General features: G+C 46.7%; 1 protein-coding gene across 10 annotated transcripts in view; it reads left to right on the top strand.

Moving 5' to 3' along the window:
• The window catches only part of LOC139264307 (uncharacterized), a 382,502-nt gene that overhangs the window by 45,536 nt on the left and 310,713 nt on the right, over positions 1-26,253 (top strand). For 9 of the 10 annotated variants that reach the window (XM_070880566.1, XM_070880561.1, XM_070880557.1 and 6 more), the window contains 3 exons: positions 7,425-7,512; positions 9,732-9,797; positions 14,048-14,191. In XM_070880566.1, coding sequence (XP_070736667.1) covers positions 7,425-7,512; positions 9,732-9,797; positions 14,048-14,191 — 298 coding nt within the window. The remainder of the gene's footprint in view (positions 1-7,424; positions 7,513-9,731; positions 9,798-14,047; positions 14,192-26,253) is intronic. The other variant, XM_070880559.1, reaches the window with a different exon arrangement.

The following is a 26,253-nucleotide window of genomic DNA, read 5'->3' as shown; positions in this document are numbered from 1 at the left end:
TCGCTGCTTCTCCCGATGAGGCGTATCTTCTGGGTCTTCAAGTCCAGTCTCAAGGTCAGCTTCCCAGTCGAAGTAGCAAGGCTCTCTGGTGTTTCTTCGTCCCAGGCAGCGTGCTCAGTCTTTGTGCATTGCAAGCAGGTGTAGAAGAGAAGAGAGAAAGATGGCAGCCAAAACTGCCTCTCTTATACTTGCAAAAATGCGTCTTCTCGTGCCAAAATTCCAACTGTACTCCCCTGAGGCTGTGCAACCGAAAAGCAAAATCAAATCTCTGGCTTGTTCATTTGTCAACTGGGCTGTACCTCGATGTGTGGCTCCGATGACTCTGTGGTCGAATAGCTTCCCTTTGTCTTTCGATGGCCTGAAACCCCAGCCACTTTACTTAATGTCTCACTGATGGGTTCCCATTCCATGACAAAAGGCGCCCATCAACCATGATGTTCCTGCTTTCAGCCATTCCCATTCCTGCTCAGCTGATGTGTATTCAAGTTAACCATGTTTGGACCTGCCCCAGGTCAGTGCTGTCTGCTCTCTGCAGTAATAGAAAATGTGTCCAAGCAATGTCCAAAAGTTTAAGTTTTTGCTGTCGAGTTTTCGCCGAATCTTACAACATATTTCTTATACAACAGTGACTACACAAAGTGCTTCAGCGGCTGGGAATCACTTTGGGTCATCATGAGGTGGTGAAAGGCACTATAGAAATGCAAGTTCTATTACGTATAATCAAGTTTGTGTGCTAATGTAGACATCCCAAAACATTTTTTTAAATGTTAATTACTTTAAGAGTAGTCGCAATTGTTATGTTGGCAAATATGGCAGGTAATTTGATCACAGCAAGGTCCGTCAAACAAGAAGAAGAATGGCCAGTTCATGTGTCTTTTAGTGGCGTTGGTTGAGGGGTAAAGGTTAGGTCAGGATGCTGGGAGCACTTCCCTGCTCTTCAAGTAGCGCCATAGGATCTTTTACATCCCGAGACATCTCAATTTAACATCTCATCTGAAGGACAGCACCTCAGACATTAGAACACTCCCTCGGTACTGCAGTGCCAGCCTCGGTTATGTGAAAGGGTAGTGGAAGCAGATTCAACAGTAACATTCAAAAGGCAATTGGATAAATACTTGGAAGAGAAAATTGCTGGGCCGAATGGCCTTCTGTGCTGAATCATTCTATGATTTTATGTTCTGAACATTCCTCTCATTCAGAGAGAGACTAGGAGGGGAAAGAGAGAGAGAGAGAGAGAGACTGGAAGGGGAGAGACATGGGTAGGGGGATCGGAGGGGAGAGAGTGAACTCAGGGAAGACGGATCACGTTCTTACGTTGGTATGAATGAAATCCAGAAGTCACGACACTGTCACTATTCACTTCATCCCAATTAACCTGTTAACAATCTGTACACAATGCCCCATCTATGGTGTGGTGGGGGGGGGGGGGGGGGGGGGGGGTGGTGGTATGGTCATGCACTTGCGCTGGTGTAGGAAGGACTTTGGCTGGGGGAGGAATGCACGTGCACTGGGGTATGGCACTTCGACTGGGGGAGGCATGCACTTGGACTGGGGTCAGGCACTTCGGTTGGGGGTGGCATCCACTTGGACTGAGATAAGGCACTTTGGCTGGGAGAGGGATGTACATGGACTGGGTTGAAATTGGTGTTGAAATTGTAAAAATCACTTTCAATTCTCTATAAATCCTACCGTAAATTAAGTGTTAAGCTCTCAGCAGTCTTTCATCAAATACTCCCGCTTTCAAAATGGTGTCCGTACCGTTCGCTTAAGATCGGCTAAGAACAGGTAAGACCTTTTCAGAACGGTATTTAGGGTGGGCAGCAAATGGATCTTAGTGATCAAATTTGCATTTTTGAGGCAGTGGACAGTAATTGATTTTTTTTGATCAAATTCGCATTTCTGGGCAGTAAGTGGGCGGTAGTGTGCGGTAATATGCTGAATTTCCAGCCCATAGTGTATTCCCTTGCCTTATTAGCTCTCCCCACATGCATTACCAAACACTTATCCGGATTGAATTACATTTGCCACTGTTGTGCCCATCTGACCAATCCGTAACTTTCTTCTTCATTATCAACCACACAGCCTATTTTAGTGTCATTTGCTTATATAAAATGATTTACACTGCTGATTGGTGAGCTTCTGTGCTGGGACCATGCATGCAGGAAATTGGCCTTCTAGTATTCTTTGAGGGGTTATGTTGTTCAATATAATATCAAAGGTATCACTTGGAATAAAATTTAGATATTGAACGTTTTGCTATGGCTTCCAAGATAGACATTATTGTTGCTTACTTTCTGTCAAGTAACAAATAATTTCTGTGACTTTTTCTTGCCATATCAATTTACATTATGCTTTTTCAGTCATGCTATTTGTGTCATGCCTGTCTGTCATATTTAAACATACCTATACATTTTACTTACCTTTGAGTTACCTCCCCTAACCATCTTTAAATCCCTGCTTTTAGTTCAGTTCGTCCCACTAAGAAGCACTTTGGAATGTTGTGCTGGATTGAAAGTTCTATATAGGTCTAAATTATTATTGCATGTATATTCAAAATAATACAAGATTTATTGCAGTGTTGCCCAAACATGCCTTCACATTATACCACTTAGCACATGGCAGAATGTTGGAATAAAAATTACCACCAGTCAGAAAATCACCTCTCATCTCTTTTTACAGTTGGAAAGAGTACCTTATAATGAAAATATTGCACCAACAGACATGTTTAATCCTTTAATGAGTGATATTTAAGCAAATATATAATATGATCATGGGGTAGAACCTCCACTTTTTTTGCATGCTTAACATCCACTTATCGCCCATTTTACAGTTGAAATGACGTATAACACCCATATATTGCCCATTTTGGCACAAAATGGAAACTGACGGGCATTTTTAGGAAACTTATCGCCGAGCGTTACTTTCCCCATGTGCTTAACGCTAGGAAAAAATATTACCGGCCGCCCACTTTTTTTGGGACGGAATCATCAGAATGGGCGAAATCAACGCCTATAATATCGTCCAGCGTTACTTTCCGCACGGAATTAACGGCGAGATTCAATAATACCGCCCGCCCACTTTTTTTGGTGGTAAAGAGCACATTTGGCGAAACTAACGCCCAGGAGATCGCCCACCGTCACTTTCACCATCTCACGCACGCATCGGCCACAATATCGCTCGCTCAAAAAAACGCCCAGAAAAAGTGGAACTGTTCTGAACTAACTCCAGCGGTGTGGCTGCCATTTTTAAAATTGCAGGTTGCTTCATTCAAAAGGCTGCTTCAACTTCGGGGGAGTTTGCATTGACTTGGGAGTTCTTCTCAGGTGAAGTGACCATCTCAACAGACATATTTTCAGACTTTGGACTATTGGGGGTTTACTCTAGATGTATTTTAGTGAGGAAATCAATGCTTCCGATCAATCGCTATTAAACTTTCAATGCAATAAGGCCAGCCATTTCACAGCCTGCATCGATTAATACGCAGATGCTGCAGGGTGCAGATGGCTCAATGTGTGAAGCACATCATTATGTCCCCAATTTAAGACATGCAAGAATGAGGAGGAGGGCCAGACCATACACACCCCGCACGTACAAGGAAAAGAGGCCACATATGCAGCCTGCCATCAGGACATCAGTGTCGGTCGAGGTCAAGGTCAGCGCGGCACTGTCTTTCTACGCGTCCAGTTCCTTTCGGGCCTCCGCAGTTGAGATTTGCCCTCTGTCTCACCATGCAACCCATCGCTGCATTAGACAGGTCACGGAGGCCCTCTACGCGAGAAGGATAGACTTTATCAGCTTCCCCATGACCACGGAGGCTCAGACTGACAGCGCTGGAGCATTCTACCACATTGCTAAGTTTCCCAGGGTGTAGGGAGCTATACAGTGCACTTTCATCGCCATGTGGCCACCTTCTCAGGACCTGGAGCGTTTTTGTAACAAAAAAGGATTTCACTCCCTGAAGGTCCAACTAGTTGTCGACCACAACCAGATCATACTGGCAGTGAATGCCAAATGTCCGGGCACCTTCGATGAGCCTCACATCCTGCGTGACAGCGCTGTCTCTGACATCTTTAAGAGTCAGCCACAAGGACAATGCTGGATGTTTGGTGATAACCAATATGGCCTAGCCACCTAGCTGATGACACACCGAGGCCGAGAAGCGAAACAACCAGAGCCACAAAGACATACGCACTGTGGTCCAGAAAACAATAACCGTGCTTAAGCAGTGCTTCAGATGTCTTGACCACTCAGGAGGGGAGCTACAATACAACCCTGAGCAAGTAGGTAAATTCGTGGTCGTGTGCTCGATGCTGCACAACCTGGCTATCAGGAGAGGCCAAGAATTTCCAGAAGGCACTGATGCTCCACCTCAGGAGAGAGAGGAAGAGGATGATGAGGGGCTGGCGCTGACTTAGGGCCAGGCAATCAGGCTGGCTATGAGACCATGCCAACGACCCCCTCCAGACCGCAGGAAAGAGCCCGTGTTGGCTACATAGCTGCAAGACTCCTACGTGAGGAGCTGATATCTGAACAATTTGCCTGAAAGAATGTTGATGTGAGTGACAACGCTGACACACTGCTGTGTGTGTGCAGCTCAGACAACAGTGGTGCCCATCATCTTGGTGTCAGTTAAAGTCTACGTTGATTGAAGTTAAGTTGTATTTAACCCTTTCATGTGAAGGAATCGCCAGTGTGTAACGGTCCAGCTATCTGAGACAATGCACAACAAGGTTATGTTCAATAAAAATTTTTTTATACCAATATTGGTCTGAAATCATAAGTATCACAAGCAATACACGCAACCCCCGCCCACACCCCACTTTTTCCACCATTGACATCAATCTCATGCTCAACACGTCCAGCAACACAGAATACAAAGGCAAAGCAGGAAGGTGGTCCCCAGCCCCCATACATTACAACAAATTGCAAACACCTGGATGGAGATATAACACAGCCATCACTTGTGGACATGCACCTCACTTTCCTTCCCCCCTCCCTTTCTTCTCCCCACCTCTACCCCTTCCCCTCCTCGCTCCACAGCGCCTGGCCGAGGAGCTCCTCAGGCGGTGCCTCATTGTGGGGGATGAAGGCAGAGGCGGTGGTTGCATGGGTACGGGAGCGGGAGGTGCTGAGGGGGCAACATTCTCTGATGCAGAAGCAGGATCTTGGTCCTTGCTCTCATCTTTCATTTGCAGTGGTGGTGCGGAAGCTAGGGGTGGAGTGCCGCGCTCTGGGACCACTGGAAGGCCTGTGCCAGCAATGTTCCTGGCTATCGCATCCAGGGCCTCCACCATCTGCAGAATGTACTCAGTCACGGTGGACAGCTGTCGGGATATGCCCCCCAATGCTTCGATGAGCTGGTCACCAATGTCTACAGTCCTCCTGGACAACTGTACCATCTCTCCGTTCTCATGTGGCGCTCGTGGAACAGACCTGCCGTGTCCACGAGGCCTCTGCGGGGTCACTGCCATCCTGGGGACAACTGGGGTGCCCTGTGGCAAGCTGGTTGGGGTCGGTACCTCCAGAATGACCGGAGGACCACTAGAATGGCTTCTGGAGCATGGCGATGTTCCTCAAAGTCTACGCTCTCATCCGTGGAGAACAGACCCAGCGGATTGACAGGTGAGAATCGGAGCTCTTCAGCATCAGATGTAGGATCGTCCGGAGAGTCGGGTCCCGTGCCTCCACCTTCTGGCCTCTGTGGTCTTGCCTGTGGCAGCGCTGCTGGCTGAGCTGCAAAATACAAATTAAGTCATTAGAGGAGAAGTGGGTGCTAGGTCAGTCCAGCGCTATACACAGTATATGCACGACAAAAGCACCACAGCTCTCAAAATCATCACAGACATCACATTTCATGACCATCAACACATTTGCATTACAATGATTTTCATTCGGCCAGAATTATTTCTGTTGACAATTTTAGAAATCATCTATCATATATGATTGTTTGGATATGAGTGGGTGTGACATCTATTGACTTTACATCACGCAATGGTGTAAGCTTTACTCACGTGGCATCACTTCAGGGTCTGCAGATGCTTTCGTGGCTGTCTGGGTGTGCTTTCCCATGAGTGCGAGTATCTGCTCCTCCATCTCCATGATGTCGCTGGGGACTGGTGGCCCCCCACCCGTTCGCCTCTGCATGGACCTCATCGTCGATAGCTTCTTCTGCAAAACGTGACAGGACGACATGGCATGAGATCATTGCATGATATCAGTGCTAGGCACTGTCACAGAGACTGATACAACACATAACCGACAGAGGTAATCATGATTATTATGAAAATGATCTTCTTTACCTAAAGACATGCACCGTGATCGCAGTCTTTGAGTAAAACATTCCCGGTAAAAATGAAAAACCTCACATCCGCTGATAGTCACTCATGACTGTTACAAATCAAATTATATAAATACATAAATACATGTACATCAATATAATACTTACTCTTGCGGATCCCACAAGGTCGTTCCATCGTTTGCGGCATTGGTTGCCCTCACGAACCTCGTTGGTCACTGATGTGATCACCTCTGCTATCTCGGCCCATATTTTCTGGTATACCTTACCCCAGCGTAACTCGACTTCCTGCAGGAGGGAGGCATTTGCCTCGTCCGAGAACCTCCTGGCTCTTTTGCGTCCTCCAATGTGCTCCTCACCCACCTCACTGCTCTCTCCAGCGTCAGTCCCTCTCCCTCCATTATAGGCCAAATTCGGGCAAATATATGAACATAAGAACATAAGAAATAGGAACAGGAGTAGGCCATATGGCCCCTCGAGCCTGCCCTGCCATTCAATAAGATCATGGCTGATCTGATCATGGACTCAGCTCCACTTTCCCACCCGCTCCCCATAACCCCTTATCCCCTTATCATATGTGGCTGGTAACAGCTAATTTTTTTTTCCCTACTTGTTGTGAAGCTCTAAAGTCTCCTTCCTCCCAAAGCAGCCACATCACACCCAGACACACCTTTAGTCCCTCTCCGCCCCCTCTCCCTCTGTCTCCTCTTCTGCACATGTCATGATGAGCCTTGACCTCCTGAATCGCAGGAATCGAGCGGTGCCAGGCCATTGCTAAGGATGGCGATACTTTATGGCAGAAGGTCAGCGAGATTTAAGCTTCCGCCCATTTCATATCGCTTGCAGTAACGCCCATTTTCAAAAATGGAAACTAGCTGCTTTGAGAATGAGCGAGAAGCCGGCGATCTGAAAATCCTTTTACTGCCCACATCAGAAATAATGCCCATTTTTGGGTGATAAGCACAAAAGTGGAAAATCTAACCGCATGTCTTTATTAGAATGGTAATATATTGCTTTTTTGAATGAGGCCACAAATTATTGGCTATTCAGTATATGTATTAATAAATAAGTACTGGGGCAACTAAAGAGGTAATGTTGAATATTTTCCAATATTTCTTCTGCTTTACAGACCATACCGTAGTTTGGGAACTGTCATTTTGGATAACCAAGATCTGTTTGCATCATATATCAATTCTGATGAGCAACAACAATTAAAGGTAAATGTTTTCTAGGAAGAGTTCAAGCCATCATAGAATATAGAAACCTACAGCACAGAAGGATACCATTCATCCCATTGTGCCTGTGCTGGCTCTTTGAAAGAGCAGTCATGCTTAGTTTCACAGCACCCACATTTTGTCCACAACCTTGTAAGTTCCTCATCCTCAAGTACCTGTCCAACTCCCTTTTAAAATGATTTATGGGATCAACTTCCACCATCTTTTTAGATACAGCATTCCAGATCCTCTATTAGGTCACCTCTTAACCTTTTCTGTCCCAAGGAGAACAGTCCTAACATTTCCAACCTCTTCTCATAACTGAAGTCCCTCATCCCTGGTAACATTCTGGTAAACCTCCTCTGTACCCCTTCTAAGGCCTTTACATCTTTCTTGAAGTGTGGTGCCCAGAATTGTCCACAATACTCCAGCTGAGGCCTAACCAGTGATTTATAAAGTTCTCGCATGATCTTTTTACTTTTATATCCTATGCCTCTATTTATCAACCCAGGCAACCCATACAACATGGAAAATTATAATTTGGAAAGTTTTGTTACTATTTTCATTATCAAACCTTGTTTACCATGAACAGTTGTCAATATATCAGCAGCTAAATGATTATGGATTACTGTGAGTTCAACAAAAATAAAGCAAGTAAATTCAAATGAAATCGGGAGTGAGTTCCCATATTTTTATCTATCGAGTCTATTAATTGAGGAATTTGCAAGCACTTGGAAATTTCTTGTCAGTGGCAGTCAACTATATTGGCCTGGAAATTTGATGGCGTCATGCCTGTTTTTAGGGTGCTAAACTGGTGCATTATCGTCCAGGCAGGAAGTGCACGCTCATTATGAGCTGGATGTGTGCTGCCCACTATATTGGTGTAGGCAAAAAAATAGGTGTCCTGGGCCTGCGCCTGAAACAGATGTTAGGTGCTTTGTGTATGCAATTAAGGGTCCTAATGCCTAGTTGAGGCCCCCTCTGCAATATTAATTTGCCCTGAGACAGCCATTGTCAGCTGCATTCAGGAAATTCCAGGTCGACAGGCAGTCATTAAAGGGACCGCTGCAGGCCGCCACCAAAAATACTTATCTAAATGTGAAACTGGGAGGAGCTGGCGTGCTCCTCCTAACCTCACATTAAAACTGTGTGCTGCTGTCAGGGGAGTTATCCCTGGTGTCCTGGCCAATATTTATCTGTCAATCAACATAACAAAAACAGCTTATCTGGTCATTATCACATTGCTGTTTGTGGGAGTTGCTATGCGCAAATTGGCTGCCACATTACAACAGTGACTACACTCCAAAAGTACTTCATTGGCTGTAAAGTGCTTTGACTAGTCCGGTGGTCGTCAAAGGAGCTGTACAACTGTAAGTCTTTTCTTACATCCTCCAAGAGTGATATTCCTTAAGTTCAGAGTCTACGATATTAACTACAGGAACTTGTAATAACATTTAAAGTCAACTGTAAGTCAATAAAAGAAAAAACATTTTGAAAAGCGCAATATAGCTTTACCTGAGAGCAGCTGAGGATCCCTTTAAATACTGTTTGAAATGGCCATCTCAGAATTTGTACCACCCATGTTTTATGGATGAGATTAGGAACTGGCGTCAGTCAGGCAGTAAAGATTTGGAAATTGCATCAGTTTCCTAATGATGTCATGTGACCTTGATTTGCATTTATTCTCGAGGCTCATGTCTGTTTGAACAGGCCCCTACCTGCCCAGATAATGGTGGTTTTACATGAGCAGTGCCCAGGCATTTCAAGGTTTTCCTCTATATACAGGATTTTCTTATTAATAAGAAATTGCCTTTATAAGTACTTTTTGTATTTCCTTTTTTGGGCCCTAGTGAGCTGCACACCATCCCCAGCCAAGAGTGTAAATTGGCACTATGCTTGCAAACCTTTTCCAGTCTTGCTCTGAAAACACTTGCTTATAAGTGTGTAATAGCATACCTGTTTAATTCCTTCCAGCGTTTACCTTCCTCTTTGAGAGGAAGCACTTGATCTTTGCTCAGTACATCCTTAGAATGGAACTGTTACGAATGGTAACTCACAGCTTGTAGAATTCTGGACACAGACCTGTGTCCATCCAATCTATGGTACAGTGCATTAGGTCTTCAGTTCACTGAATAACTGCACCATCCAAACAACCAATTACTCCATTTGCATCAATGAAAAAATCCAAACCTAACCAGATTTTTTTCTTATTGCTGTAACAGAAAATTATGGAAAAAAAATTTGAAGAGAAACCAATACAAAAAATTGTTGAAGAAAAACAAGAACAGGTAAGAAGAACATTGAAATAAGGGGTAAAAATGAATAGCTTCCTTTGAAACAGGTACTAATATGTTTCAATTATCTGTAGAATAACTTCACAAGGTGCTGTGCTATGCTGTGCCGTGCCCTGCCGTGCCGTGACCTTGGTCTCTTTAGTGTAACTGCAGAGTGAGGCAGCAACGTGGTGACCAGCCCTTTATACAGCTCCTGCCTGGCCCTCCCACAGTTGCACCCTCTAGTGGTACCAGCATAGTATATACTGAGTATACATATATGACAACATCCCACCACCCCCCCCCCAAAGTCTTTGATGCCAGTTAGTTACAGGTTGAGGTGATCCGGAACTCTGCGTTCCCTGGTTGATTGTCTGAGTGTCACTTCTGGCATGGGTGAGTTAGTCGGGCCACTGCTGTCTTGCAGCGATGTTGGTCTGACTGGACTGTTGGAGATGGTGGGATCATCCTCGTGGTTGGCAGCTAGGTCTATTGCTGATTGGGTGTGTGTAGGTGGATCGCTGAAGGTAAGTCCTCTCCCGGTAGTTCCTGGTTACCTGTAAATCGCAATTTGGTCTGGTCCAAATGCTTTCTGCACGTTTGTCCATTAAGCAGTTTGACAAGCAACACTGTATTCCCCTCCTTGGCTAAAACAGTGCCAGCGACCCATTTGGGGCCATGACCGTGATTCAGCATAAACACCGGGTCGTTTACAGTGATGTCGTGTGATCATGGTACATGTTTAGCCGATAACGCCTGGTTTCCACCTGATCATTGAGGTCAGGGTGAACTAAGGAGAGCCTGGTTTTGAATGCATGTTTCATTAGTAACTCCGCAGGGGGAACCCTGGTAAGCGAGTGGGGTCTTGTCCTATAATTGATCAGCACCCGGAATAGGCGGGTTTGTAAGAAGCCTTCTGTGAAGCTCTGCTTTATGGTTTGGACTGCCTGCTCCACTTAGACGTTGGATGCGGGCTTGACTGGGGCAGACCTGACATACTTGATGCCATTGCGGGTCATGAATTCATTGAATTCCGAGCTGGTGAAACACGGACCATTGTCGCTGACCAGAATGTCGGGCAAGCCACGGGTGGCGAACATGGCCCTGAGGCTTTCAATGGTTGCGGTGGACGTGCTGAATGCGATTATTACACATTTTTTATTTTTTTTTATTTATTTATTTATTTATTTAAAAAAAATTTTTTTTATAAATTCGTAGCCAATCGTTCCAATTCTTTGTCAAATCACAAACGCCAGAGGTCACCTTGCACATGCCAAGGATCACTCTGCGCCAATGCTCTTAGCCAAAAGGCCTAGAGCCACTGCACCGTTCCTGGAAGTACTGCAATACCAGGTTCGTGCCATGGAGGTGGATGGGTCAAGCCACCCCACACACCTCCGTGGAGGTGGATGGGTCAAGCCACCCCACCCACCTCCTGTTTCCAAAAAAGCAAGCATATACCTTCCTGACCAGGGAGAAACCACCCGGAGGTCATGGTGGCTGGTCAGGTCAGTTACGCATGATCTTAGCCAAATTATTACACATTTGATCCACTTAGAGTAGGCGTCCACTACAACGAAGAATATTTTTCCGAGAAAGGGGCCCGCATAATCTACGTGGATCCTGGACCATAGTTTTGACGGCCAGGACCACAGACTAAGTGGAGCCTCCTTGGGGGCATTGCTCAATTGTGAGCAAGTAATACACTTGTGCACGCACGACTCCAAGTCCGAGTCAATGCCGGGCCACCAGACGTGGGACCTGGCGATAGCCTTCATCATGACTATGCCTGGGTGGGCACTGTGTAGGTCGTGTATGAAGGTTGCCCTGCCTTTTTTTGGCAGGACGACACTGTTGCCCCATAAGAGGCAATCCGATTGGATGAACATTTCGTCTTTACGACGGTGAAACGACTTTATCACGTCTTGCATTTCTCTTGGGACCGCTGACCAGCCCCCATTGAGGACGCAACTTTTTACAAGAGATAACACAGGGTCCTCGTTGGTCCAGGTCCTGATCTGGCGGGCCGTTATGGGTGACCCTTCGCTTTCGAAGACGTCCATGACCAGGTACAGGTCTGCAGGCTGCGTCATTTCTACCCCGGTGGTGGGCAACGGTAGCCGGCTGAGGGCATCGGCACAGTTCTCAGTGCCTGGCCTGTGGCGGATCGTATAATCGTAGGCCGACAGTGTTAGTGCCTATCTTTGGATTTGCGACGAAGCATTGGTGTTTACGCCTTTGCTTTCCGAAAACAGTGAGATTAGGGGCTTGTGGTCGGTTTCTAACTCGAACCTGAGTCCGAACAAATACTGGTGCATTTTTTTTACCCTATAGACACAGGCCAAAGCCTCCTTCTCGACCATACTGTAGGCTCTTTTGGCCTTGAATAGACTTCTAGATGCATATGCAACAGGTTGGAGTTTGCCTGCTACATTTGCTTGCCATAAAACACACCCGACACCGTACGATGACGCGTCACATGCTAAAACTAGATGTTTACCTGGGTCATACACTACAAGCAACTTGTTCGAACACAGCAAGTTTCTGGCCTTTTTGAAGGCGGCCTCTTGATTTTGACCCGAAACTCAGTCGTCTCCTTTGCATGGTAACTTGTGCAATGGTTCGAGGAAGGTGCTCAACCCTGGAAGAAAGTTACTGAAATAGTTGAGGAGTCCCAGGAACGAACGCAGCTCCGTTACATTTCATGGTCTGGGTGTCTTCTTGATGGCCTCTGTCTTCGAGTCCGTGGGCCTGATGCCGTCTGCCGCAATCTTCCTCCCCAGGAATTCTACCTCTGGCGCCAGGAAGACACACTTGGATCGTTTCAGCCGGAGTCCGACTCTGTTTAGTCAACGTAAAACCTCTTGCAGGTTGTGCAGGTGTTCAGTGGTGTCGCGACCAGTGATTAGGATGTCATCCTGAAATACAACGGTGCATGGAACCGATTTCAACAGACTCTCCATGTTCCTTTGGAAGATGGCTGCAGCCGAGCAGATCCCGAACGGGCACCTGTGATACAAAAACAGTCCCTTGTGTGTTAATGCACGTTAATTTTTTCGACGACTCAGCCAGTTCCTGGGTCATGTAAGCGGAGGTTAGATCCAGCTTGGTGTGAACGGTTCCGCGAGCCTTCGTAGGTCTGCGACATTTTCCGCTAAATCCTGGCCCTCGGTGCGGCGGTGTGTGTAGAAGCGATACCTGGCTAGCGAAACCCGCGTAAAGGCTTCACCCTCTGTGAACTTTTCTAAACTACCAACGGCAGCCATCTCTGCGTGTGAGTCCGTGATCTGTCGTCGTCGCCAATTAATATGTTTCTACTTATCTGTAGAATAACTCCACGAGGCCTAGTGCTGTGCTTGAACTGCTGTGACCTTAGTCTCTTTATTGTAACTGCAGAGTGAGGCAGCAACGTGGTGATCAGCCTTTTATACACCTCCCACAGTTGCACCCTCTAGTGGTATCAGCATAGTATATACAGAGTATACATATGTGACAGGTACTGTGCTAAAAAGTTACCTATGAAAATAAATCTTGTCCAATATGCAGCTAACATTTTCATTTCAGTTTGAATCCTTAACTCAGTCCTTTTTAATTATTTTATTGGAGATTAAGATCGCATCTTAATGATGTCATCAAATCCTTACATTTCAATATTTATCAGGCCCCTGCTTGCCTGTAGCAGGCGGTTTTGACACTCCCAAAATCCTGGGAGTTAATACAGCAGATTCAGGATCACATTGTTTACTACCTGACTGCCATTTTAAAATCATCACCCACACTTCATGCTGTGCAGGCAGGATTAAAATCAGTGTTATTTTATTCACTATTCAACAGTTGCCCTACCCTAGTCATTTTTGATACAATTCACAGATAGTATAAGACAGTTACCATAAAGATTATTTTTTTAATTGCATTGACCTGTTTGGCATAGTAGTATATTTGAGCATCAGCATAGATATTCATATAAGGTTGAGTGTTGGTTTGCCTTTGTCCTCTTACAATCATTAATTTCTTGATTTCACTCCTGTTACCTTCGGTGGAGGCCAACTGCTTCTTCCCTGACGTACTATTGCATTCCTCAATGTGACCTGCTTTCAGAGCGGGTTTTGCAAAGTTAGGAAGCAATTCGCCATTGAGTATATGATGGTGTGAAGATATCATGTTTGAAAAGAAGGAATACATAGAGATAGACAAGTACATTCAAAGTTTCATCTTGCCAGAAATAATTTAAACGTAACTGTTTTTAAAATGGCTTTGCAATGCAGATAAAGAAAAATCAGGTCCCTTCAGCTGAACAGTCGAAGCGACGGAATGGATTCTACCACATTCATGAGTATTTAGAAGAGAATAAGTGGATAGCTAGTGCAATGCACACAGGGAAGCCCCTTTCCTTGTGCTTGAAAGAATTGGTAAGAGCAAAAAATTAGAACAGTACTAAAATGACATAACAAGTTTGCAAGTATAAATACATTTTTGTGAACCTGTTTATAAGATTTATTTTTTATCTAAAGCAAATAAAATGCATACTGGAACTTATTAAGTTAGGAAGTATTGCATTATGAAAAGGATCCACTGTGTGATCTAGAATATTTTTGTAAAAGTTAGTCAATCTGCTCATTATATGTTTGAAATTAATTCACTAAAATCATCCTTTTAGGTAAGTGTGTAAGAAATCACTGCTGTAATTTGTTGTGAATGTAAATCTGTATTTAACACTGATAAAAATAATGCCTGCTTTACAGAGCTGACATTGAATATGTCACATAAATTCAGATAAAAACCTAGGGCTCTAAGATACCTTGGTCCCTGATACACAGGGACTTTGGCAAGAGCGGCGCTAAGGAGGCGCTGCACATGTGCTGACATCATGATTTCCATGGCGGTAGTCAGCGGGGCTACCCATATCCGAAGACGCTTATCCCATCAGAAATCCAGCTACTTTGCATAATGCTGGGTGGGCCGAGGACATGAGTCCCACCAGCAGCAGGTCAGATATGCTGGGTGGGGGTGCGGGGAGTTGGAGGTAGAAAATTGTAGAATGGGATAGAAGGGGGCCACAACTAACTCATTTAAATGGCTGCAACAGTTTCAAGAGATAAGGTAGATTGTGGTAAAAGGGAATACAATGGGAGTTTCAGGGGGAGGATAAAGGGCAACATTACATTTTTCTGAGGCTGGTGTTGAAATTGTTAGAATAGGTGGGAAGAAGCCATCAATGACAGTATCATTGACCATAGCTAAGGAGGTGACTATGGTTATGAGTGTCACTTCGATAACCCAGGGACCTCTTAACAATGTCAGAAGAAGTTTAATGACCTAACTAGATCAGTAAGTGAGTAACTGGAAAGCACACTGAAACACATAGTAGCAAATTACTAATTATGTCCTAGCATTCAAGCTATGCCATTTGGGGTATGACATGGCTCCTTGTTCCTTGCCCCAGAAGTAATGTAATTTATCAGCATTTGTATCAATTGTCTCACATCCTATAATGCATGCTACCACTTTGAAGTCTCACAGCCTAAGTCTTTGTTCCCTTCCACCTATTCTAATTACCATCCATTCCATGAAACCTGGCAGATTATGATTGCAGGATCTGCAGATTGTTGCAACCATTTAACAGAACACATTTCTCCTGCAAGAGAAGACAGCACATAGGAGTTGAAATTTGGTTGCTAACGCCAGCTGATACCGCCTGAGTGAGGCGGCAAAGGGGCATGAATGGCTGGTCACCGGCGGTATGCGTGGATACCGCCTGATGGGACATTCGATTGTCCTTTTTTAAGGGTGTAAAGATTTGCCACCCCACTGACTACCGCCACGGAAATCATGACGTCAGCACATGTGCAACGCCGCCTTAGCGCCGCTCTTGCCAAATTCATTTTTGCCGCCACACTTACCGGCTGGCGCGATGATGCCTGAAAAAGTTGCCGTGCACAAGGCGGGGAAACTAATCCGGGCGTTATTTAAATGGAGTTGCAGCCGGCCCACAGAGTTCGCGGTGGGTGCTACGTTGGCTGCTTGCACAGTTCGAAGGTGCTGGCACCCTGCGGCTACTGACTCCTAAGCTTCAGTACTAGCATCTCGGAGACATTGTTGCCTTCACCATCACATACATATGGAACTAGAATATTGCTTTTACCTCTGCAAAGTTATGGGGGCAGTGATCGGACACCATGTCATCCTACAGCGACGACTTCAAAGGCGCCGGCTGCAGAGATGGCTTATGGCAAATATGGATGCTCGCCAGAGGAGAGACCCTAGATAGAGGGGCAGAAGGCCGTACAGTCGTAGGATTTACCATGCGCATTATTGATATCTTGAGATGTCCAAGGATCAGTATCTAAGAAGACTGAGGTTCCACAAAATGATGGTGATGGAGCTCTACCATCTCCTGCAGACATACCTGGCAGCTGACATCGGCACCAGAACCATACTGTCAGTGGCAGTGAAAGTGACAGCAGCCCACAACATCTATGCTACCGGATCCTTCACATCCCCTGTAGGTGATATATGTAATATCTCGCAGTTTGCAGTACGTTGCTGCATTAGCCAGTTCAATGACGTTCTCTACAGAAAATGAATGTTCTACATCGAATTCAGCATGTCCAGGGAAGAGCTGGATGAATGCTGCCGTGACTTCATCAGGATAGGGGGCTTCCCCATGGTTCAGGGGGCCATCGATTGTACGCATCTGGCATTGCAGGTCCCGCCTCACCTGGCCAGCCTATTCACCTGGCCATCTGCTGAAGACATCGCACCCCACCCTCCAAATCTCCATGCATACAAATGGCAAAACAAGATTGTGACAAATGAAACACATTTTTATTTACAGAAAACATCATAGTGTGCTGGAAAGAAGCACTAAAAGATGTCATCATCCACAGTAAACAATAATTGAAACCAGTCCCCTTGAAACATTATCGCCCACATCCACGTGCAACTATTCACATTACTTCATCATGGAACAAGGACAGCATCTTCTAGCCAGCATCACACAATTCTTTATTGGCTCATCCAACTGTAATTATTTACATTAGTTCACATTCGAACAAGGTCACCATTTGTGGCCACTAGCACACACATATTTACCAGCTCTTTTTCAGTGCTTTCCCACCTCTTTCCTTCTCCCCCCCTCCCAGGCCCATTGCTCCTCCTCAATGGGGTCTCAGTGCCTACAGCAAGGCTGGTAGAAGGTCACTGTGTTGGCACCGCTGCCACGGCTAGTGGCCTAGCAGGACGTACCACACCAGTTCGGGCCCTGGAAGGGCCAGCTGCGGACTGCATCACCTCAGCATAGGCGTCAGCACTCTGTGGTGGATGGGTTACAGAGAGCGGCAGGGGCAAGGGCAAACCGGTGTTGTCCTGAGAGAGGACATCACGTTCCAACAGGCCCGACACACTGCTACTCCGCCAGCTGGAGCAATCTGGCTAAGCACAGATTGCTGCTGTGCTTCACAAATGTTAGTTCCCTGTGCAACTGATGGAGCCCCAAACATGATGGCAGCCGTCAGTGCCTGCGTGGATTCAAGTTGGCTCTGCATTAGTGCTGTCATGTATCTCACACTACTGTACATAACTGTATCTTATCATGCTATACATGACTGTAACTAGAGATAACCTGTAACGACTAGCTTACCTTACCACCAGGGGTGCACTTGCAGGAGACACTGGATACCTGTCCCAGACAGGTATATAAGGATAGGTCTCAGGCAAGTGTAGCATTCGAGAGCTGTGTAATAAAGGTGCAGGTCCTGTGTGACCTTGACTTCAGTATGTGCCTCGTGTGAATCTGTACTGCAGGGACAGGACTTTACAGTGGCGACAAGTTCCGGGATTACAGAATCCACTGAATGGCGACCAACGGCTCAGATGAAAAATACAATGCTGGAGATAATTGGGAGGACTTTATAGAAAGGCTCCAGCAAAGCTTCATAACCAAAGACTGGTTAGGCGACGATAAGGCAGACAAGAGAAGAGCCCATCTCTCGACCAGCTGTGGCTCGAAAACAGATGCCTTAATGAAGGACCTGCTGGCACCTGAGAAACCAGCAAGCAAGTCGTTTGAAGAGTTGAGCACACTGGTAAGAGAGCAGCCGACACATGGCCAGACACAGGTTCTACAACTGCAGACGCTGTGTGGGCCAGAGCACACCCGATTTAATGGCGGAACTTCGGAGGTGGGCTAGCTTATGTGAGTTCTCGATGAACTAAGGAGAGAAGTACTGAGAGACTTTTTTATTGAGGGAATAGGCCACGCGGGCATATTCCGAAAGCTCATAGGGACCAAGAACTTGTCCCTAGAGGCAGCAGCACTGGTTGCACAGACATTCTTGGCAGGAAAAGAAGAAACGAGGTTGATCTACACTGCGAGTATGACAACTAACGAAACATCGGAACAAGGGGTTCACAGCGTGAAACAAGCCGCTACCCCCACACACAGACAAAGACAGGAGAGCAGGCCCTCAACAGCACGCAGTGGCGCCAGAAGCCATCAAGGGCCACATGAACGGCCGTTCACACCTCATCAACCCACAATGCGAGCAATCAACTACAAACTGAGAGAAGCTCAAGAGAGATCAGCAAGTCGCAGCTCATCCTTTGGAAACAATGGAAGCGGCCTGTGCTGGAGATGTGGGGGAAGGCACTCATCAAGGGGGTGTCGATTTCAGCATGCTATTTGCAGAAACTGCGACTATGTAGGGCATCTGGCCCGCATGTGCAGAAAAATGGCAGCTCGGCTGGTATACGAATCGGAAGGGTTGGAAAGCGGACCAGATGACGGTTGGGGCAGTACCCGGGACACCGAGGTACAGCGGGTCAACACGATCAATGGCCGCTGCTCTTACAACAAGACGCCTCCAATAATGATGAGGGTCCTACTCAACGGGATACCCGTCAACATGGAGCTGGATACGGGAGCGAGTCAATCTCTCATGAGCGCTCAACAATTTGAACAGCTGTGGCCGCACAAAAGAGACAGACCAAAGCTCACAAGGGTCGACACCAAACTAAGGACCTATACCAAAGAAATCGTCCCAATCCTTGGCAGTGCCATGCTCTCAGTGAACCGATTTCCCCTGTGGATTGTCCCTGGAGATCTCCCAGCACTGCTGGGGAGAAGCTGGCTGGCAAAACTAAACTGGAAATGGAATGATGTTCACGCCATGTCGTCAGAGGAACGGACCTCCTACTCAACAGTTCGAAGTCGATTTGAACATCTCTTTCAGCCAGGTGTGGGCACCTTCAAAGGGGCTAAAGTCAAAATTTACATCACACAGGATGCTAGACTGGTCCATCACAAGGTGTGCCCTATGTGATGAGGGAAAAGATTGAACATGAACTGGACAGGCTTCTGCGGGAAGGCATTATCTCACCCGTCGAATTTAGCGACTGGGCAAGTCCCATCGTCCCAGTCATGAAGCCTGATGGATCCGTACGAATCTGTGGGGACTACAAATCCACCGTAAACAGAGTCTCCCTGCAGGACCAATACCCGCTGCCCAAACGAAGGACTTATTTGCCACATTGGCTGGAGGAAAAACTTTCTCAAAACTAGATCTCTCATCTGCGTATATGACGCAAGAATTGACCGACGAGTCTAAGCTACTCACCACCATCGACACACATCGAGGCCTTTTCATGTACAATCGATACCCGTTCGGCGTCAGGTTGGCAGCTGCTATATTCCAGCGCAACATGGAGAATCTGCTCAAGTCCATCCCGGGGACGGTTGTATTTCAAGACAACATATTTGTCAAGGGCAGGGACACCGACTCCCATCTCCGCAATTTGGAGGAAATACTAAAGCGGTTGGATCAGGTAGGCCTAAGAGTTAAGGAATCCAAGTGCCTGTTTCTCGCGCCCGAGGTTGAATTTTTGGGCAGAAGGATTGCCACTGATGGAATCCGCCCAACAGAGTCCAAAACCGAAGCAATTCGCCTGGCACCCAGGCCCCAGAATGTCTCAGAACTGTGCGCCTTTCTCGGGCAACTCAGTTACTTTGGGAACTTTATGCAGAACTTAAGCACGCTGCTGGAGCCTCTCCACGTGCTACTCAGAAAGGGGTGCGATCGGTTTTGGGGGGGCGCCCAGGAACGCGCCTTCAATAAGGCATGCAACCTTCTGTGTTCCAACAGTGTTTTGGCTTTCTTTGATCCAGGTAAAAAGCTAGTTCTTACATGTGATGCATCAGCGTACGGGGTCGGGTGCGTTTTACAACATGTCAATAGTGCGGGTAAATTACAACCCATAGCTTATGCCTCCAGGTCACTTTCGCGGGCAGAGCGCGGGTATGGAATGGTGGAGAAGGAGGCGCTCGCGTGCGTGTACGGTGTCAAAAAGATGCACCAATACCTTTTCGGGGCCAAGTTCGCATTAGAAACCGACCACAAGCCCCTTACGTCCCTGCTATCCGAGAGCAAGGCAATAAACGCCAACGTCTCGGCGCGCATTCAACGGTGGGCACTCATGCTGGCCTCTTACGATTACACCATAAGTCACAGACCAGGCAAAGATACGCTTAGCAGGCTATCCCTGGTGACCACGGAAGGGTCTGACAAACAGGACTGTGAGATAGTCATGGCAATCAATGCCTTTGAGTCCACAGGTTCGCCCATGACGGCTCGCCAAATCAGAGCCTGGACGACCAGCGACCCCACGTTATCCCAAGTAAAAAGATGTGTCTTAACTGGTGACTGGTCAGAGGCTCGCGATGCCTGCCCCGAGGAGATCAAACCTTTCCAAAGGCACATGCATGAACTGTCACTACAAGTAGACTGCCTGATGTGGGGCAGCCAAGTAGTTATGCCTCTGCGAGGCAGAGAGGCATTTGTCCGGGAGCTCCACCGCGAGCACCCGGGGATCGTTCTCATGAAGGCCATAGCCAGATCCCACGTCTGGTGGCCTGGCATTGACGCGGACTTGGAGCTCTGCGTCCGACGGTGCACCATTTGTGCCCAACTCACTAATGCCCCCAGGGAGGCCCCCCTGAGCCCCTGGCCCTGGCCCAGCAAACCGTGGTTGCGGGTGCACGTAGACTATGTGGGCCCATTCATGGGCAAAATGTTCCTCGTAGTTGTAGATGCATTTTCAAAGTGGATCGAATGCAACATTTTAAACTCGAGCACCATCTCCACCACTGTGGAGAGCCTTGGAACCATGTTCGCAACGTACGGCATTCCTGACATATTGGTCAGTGATAATGGTCCGTGCTTCACCAGCACAGAGTTCCAAGATTTTATGAGTGATCACGGCATAAATCACGTTAGGACAGCACTGTTCAAGCCGGCCTCCAATGGCCAGGCGGAGCGAGCAGTGCAGATCATTAAACAAGACATGCTCAAAATCCAAGGCCCCATGCTGCAGGGCCGTCTGTCGTGACTGCTGCTGGCATACAGATCTCGTCCGCATTCATTGACTGGAGTTCCCCCCGCGCAACTATTGATGAAACAGACCTTAAAGACAAGGTTCTCATTAATCCTCCCAGACATGCATGAAATCATTGAGGCAAAGCACCGTAAGCTAACCGAGTACCATGACAGAAATTCGAGGGGGAGGTGGAATGAAATAGGGGACAAAGTGTTTGTGGTAAACTATGGCAGGGGTCCCAAATGGCTTGCAGGGACAGTAACAGGCTAGGAAGGAAACAGGCTACTGGTGGTACAAATGGGCAATGGCCAAACCAAGTCAAAAGCAGATTTACCAACAACACTGCTGAACCAGAAGCAGACTACAATGTGGAACTCACACCACACCTGGTGGACAGACAGAGGGAACAACCTGAGGAAAGGGCAAAACCAACTGACAGCCCGGGCGAGACACCAACCATCATACTGAACGAAACAGACAGCCCAGGTGAGATACCAGCAATCACACCGAAAGAAAAACAGGCACCAAGGCAAACAACTGAACCACAAATAAGACGCTCCACGCGAGAGCGTAGACCACCTGAGAGACTGAACCTATAAAGACAATAAGACCTTGGGGGAGGGTGATGTCATGTATCTCACACTACTGTACATAACTATATCTTACCATGCTATGCATGACTGTAACTAGAGATGACCTGTAACCACTAGCTTACCTTACCACCAGGGGTGCACTTGCAGGAGACACTGGATACCTGTCCCAAACAGGTATATAAGGACAGGTCTCAGGCAAGTGTGGCATTCGAGAGGTGTGTAATAAAGGTGCAGGTCCTGAGTGACCTTGACTTTAGTATGTGCCTCGTGTGAACCTGTACTGCGGGGACAGGACTTTACAAGTGCAGACTACACCTGCAGCCCACCACAGAGCTGATTGATGCTACTACGTACTGATGTCATGACAGTCTGCAGGCCTACCATTGTGTCACCGTGGTGCTCAGTGATGACTGCCACATCGGCCATAGCCCATGCCACCATGTCTGGGACCCCATGGTCACTTGAAGCATCCAATATCTGTTTGTATCTACCAAGGATGGGCTCGATGAGCTGGTGAGACACAAATGCAATCTTTGAGGTGGACTCCACCACACTCAAAGCAAGTGCATCGACACTGTTGGGCACCCTTGACAAAACACCCAGCAGATCACTGTGCATCTGCAATCACTGTCTTGTGAGACCCTCTAAGTCAGCCTCATCAACAGAGTGCAGCTGAGCATTGCTGCAGGCCACTGGGTCCCAGAGCATTACCCACCTACGTCTCCCCAACCACGCCTTCCGAAAAAAAGCTGCTGGCCCCGCTCTGTGAGGACGCTGGATCCTCTGTCGCGTTCAGAGAGGTGTTCTCCGCCTCCTCATCCTCTCCACCATCACCCGCAGCGCAGGTCCTGGTCATCTGAACCATCATCTGAAAGCACAAAGCCAGAGAAGAGTGGTTACCTGCAGGGGAGGGGTCCAGGAGCAGCAAAGACATTTGGGAATGGCAGTTTCGTGGAAAAAACTGAAGGATTGTGGTGTCAGGCCTAAGTGGCCTTCCGGATGCTGCAAAGGAACTCAACATACCGTCACTGTCCCTAGGGAGGTCGGCCTCACCCACTGCCATAGCACCAATTTCAACACCCCTCAGGGCTGAGACATGTTCCTTGAATGGAGTCAGGTGCTGGAGTTCAGAGTCCCCTCCTGCAGTCCACATCTGCTCCCTGCGGTTGTGGGCGAGCTTGTCCTGTGAGATTAAAGAGAACGTCCGAGTTAGAGCCCTTCTATCAGTGTGTCCCAAGCGCCTAACATAGTTTAATCGATGTAATTGTATGAGAGTCTTTGAAGTTTGATGTAACTTCCATTCACTGCATGGACTTGCTGTAGCAATGCTTGAGTTAGGGGACCAGGATCCAACAGTAATGGGGAGGCTATCATCTTCCAAACGCATAAGAAGACTGAGGAGTTAACAACATCAATGGTGGGTTTGCAGAAATGAGTAGCAAGGTTAACATCGCATGCAGGCCCTTGCAGTGGGTGAGGCTTCAAATGGGAACCTTACATCTGGCCTCACCCACGTAGAGCATAGATGCCAAAACACTACATTGAGCAGAGAGTGCGCATTGAGCTCAGAGCTTAGCATGTTGATGGTTCAAATTTAAGATGCTCACCCTCACCAGCCACTTCATCTCGTCCCACTTTTATAGGCATTGAGTGGCTGTTCTGGCCAACGTGTCATTGCAGAAACTTGTTCTTAGATTTTCCTCCATAAGCCTCTGTGAGTTGGTTCCTGCCGCCTCTCCAGGGCATCAAGGAGCACATCCATGGCGGCGTCCAAGAACCAATGAGCATGCTGATGAGCTGCTGCTGCTAGGTTTGCCATATTCACTATCTGAGTGAATGCGTAGGAAGCGAATATAAGCATGAGGTGTTGAGGCAGCCAATCAATGCCTCATTGGAATCCAGGTAGCGTCACTATGTCTGTGGCGCAGCTCCAAATGCTGCCTTATGCCCGGATGTTGAGGCCCCACTTAACGGCTCACTCCACGCTGCTTATCGCCTCCAGTTAAGTATGCAATGTCATGATTTAATGCTGCAGTCCATTTTTCAGGTGGCAAAACTGAATTTTGCATTTCGGGGCCATGCCTAATGTCTGCCAGTAATAAATCATCTCAGCCGATGACACCGCCTCAAAATCGGTGGTATCGAATTTCGACCCCATAATGCCAGAGAACACCAGACTACTGATGAAGGAGGGCAAACATCCACACATTAAGATAAAGCCCTGGTTATCATTGAATTCAACACTGGCAGATGTGGGAGTCAATATGCCTTCAGATTTGTGAGCATGTATACCTTTTCTTATATTTCTTTGAATTTTTCAATGTCTACACCAACTACCAGATTTGTCACAACAGTTCTATAAAGTAATTATTTCAGATAAAATGCTGCTCATGCATTCTCATGCATTATTCCTCCATAGGCTGCAAGTCATGAAGGATGATGGCCAAGAGATGGCATTCCCTCTATGTCTGGCAACATTGATGCCACTCACCCATCTCATGATTCACTCTCTCCATTGCACTCAGAAACCCAGAGAAAGAGAGGGTAATTTTCACTGAACATGGGAGGCATACTGGCGGTTGCAGATCAGCCACCTGTTATTCGTCCTGCTTGATTTTCCTTTCCATTGACATTACTACCTACATTGAAAGTGAAAATCGGCCCATTCAGTTTGGGGATAGGGGGTGGCGGGGGGTTACATATAGTGTAGATGAGGAACTGACATATGATGAGACACGTAGCACAAGGAAGCTAGGGGATACCGGTGTGGAAGTGGCAGCTGCAGGAATATTTGTAAACCTTTCTGGCTAAATCTGCTTCATGGCAGATCGAGGCAAGTCTCGCTTTTTTTCTCTTTTTCACTTTCTCTCTTTCTCGCTCTAACATTTACAAATCTCTCTGCTTCCGTGAGATCAATTCTCTCACTGATCACTGGCAAGCTGATGAGATTGTTTTCCATCATGGCAGCAGCTTAATAAGAGCACTCCATTAGTGTACGAATTATCTTAATTAAAACAGGTATTAGCCTGTAAGATTTATATTTTTTCTTTCCACTTTACAGAGTTTGGATGTGTGAGACAAAAGCAACGCCGACTCAGGATGTTTCTTTTCTCACCCCTATGGAGAGGTTATCTTTATTTAGAATAATCAAAAGAAATGCAAGCAATTGCGATAGCATCAAATGCACAATAATTTCTAATTATTCACCCACACCGACCTATCCCGTAAAAGTACTTCTTAACAATTAAAAATTGCCTATTTCCTAACTGTCCAAAGCAAAGACAGTCATGAAAGTTAACTCCAGCCGTGGTCAGCGATTGGAAACTAACCCCCTGATTCTCTTGGCAACTGACCAGGTCACTGCTCACTTTGACTGTAGCCCTGACCTCATGTGTTACAGCCATTTATATACTGTTTTTCTGGATAATTGCCCACCGGGTACATAATTGTCTAGGTTTAAGACAATATCGTTCACAATGAATAGGTCTTTCATTTCTTATCTCTTTGTTCCCAGTTCCCAGACAATGCCTCTGAGAACTGTCTCTTTGCAGCTGTGAGATGTTAAAACTCATTAGAAAGTGGTTGAATTCGCAAAATCTTTTGGGTCACTAAAAATTGGTCAACCTATCTTTTAACCATCTTGGAGCAGTTTGCAAGCACAGTTATTAGCAGAAAATGAGATGAAAAAAATGAGGGACAGGATAAATCTTCATTTGGAAAGATATGGATCAATCAAGGATGCTCAGCATGGATTTGTTAAGGGAAGGTCGTGTCTGATTAACTTGATTGAATTTTTCGAGGAGCTAATCTGGAGGGTCAATGAGGGCAGTGCGAATGATGTAGTGTATATGGATTTTAGCAGAGCTTTTGATAAGGTCCCACATGGCAGACTGGTCACGAGAGTAAAAGCCCATGGGATCCAGGACAAAGTGGCAAGTTGTATCCAAAATTAGCTCGGAGGCAGGAAGCAAAGGTTGATGGGTGTTTTTGTGACTGGAAGGCTGTATCCAGTGGGGTTCCACAGGGCTCAGTGCTGGGTCTCTTGTTTTTTGTGGTATATATCAATGACTTGGACTTGAATGTTGGGGGTATGATTAAGAAGTTTTCAGATGACACTAAAATAGGCTGTGTGGTTGATAATGAAGAAGAAAGCTGCGGATTGCAGGAAGATATCGATGCACTGGTCAGTGGGCGGAACAGTGGCAAATGGAATTCAATCCAGATAAGTGTGAGGTAATGCATTTGGAGAGATCTAACAAGGCAAGGGAATACACATTAAATGGTACGAGACTGAAAAGTGTAGAGGAAAAAGGGACCTTGGAGTACAGGTCCACTGATCACTAAAGGTAGCAGGCCAGGTAGTGTAAGGGGTTCTCGGGGAGTGTTGTTGTGCTTTGGGTGTCTCTCTCTGGGCTTCTGCCCTCACAGCTTATGCCTGGCCTGTGAGTTACCCTGAGTGTTGCAAGAGCACCCCTGGAGAGACTGTGTCCACAGCTTATGAAGGGGGT

The sequence above is a fragment of the Pristiophorus japonicus genome, chromosome 5 (assembly GCF_044704955.1).
Source record: "Pristiophorus japonicus isolate sPriJap1 chromosome 5, sPriJap1.hap1, whole genome shotgun sequence".
Classification (NCBI taxonomy): domain Eukaryota; kingdom Metazoa; phylum Chordata; class Chondrichthyes; family Pristiophoridae; genus Pristiophorus; species Pristiophorus japonicus.
Note: the sequence above shows the minus strand (reverse complement) of the source record. Positions and strands in the feature narration are given on the sequence as shown.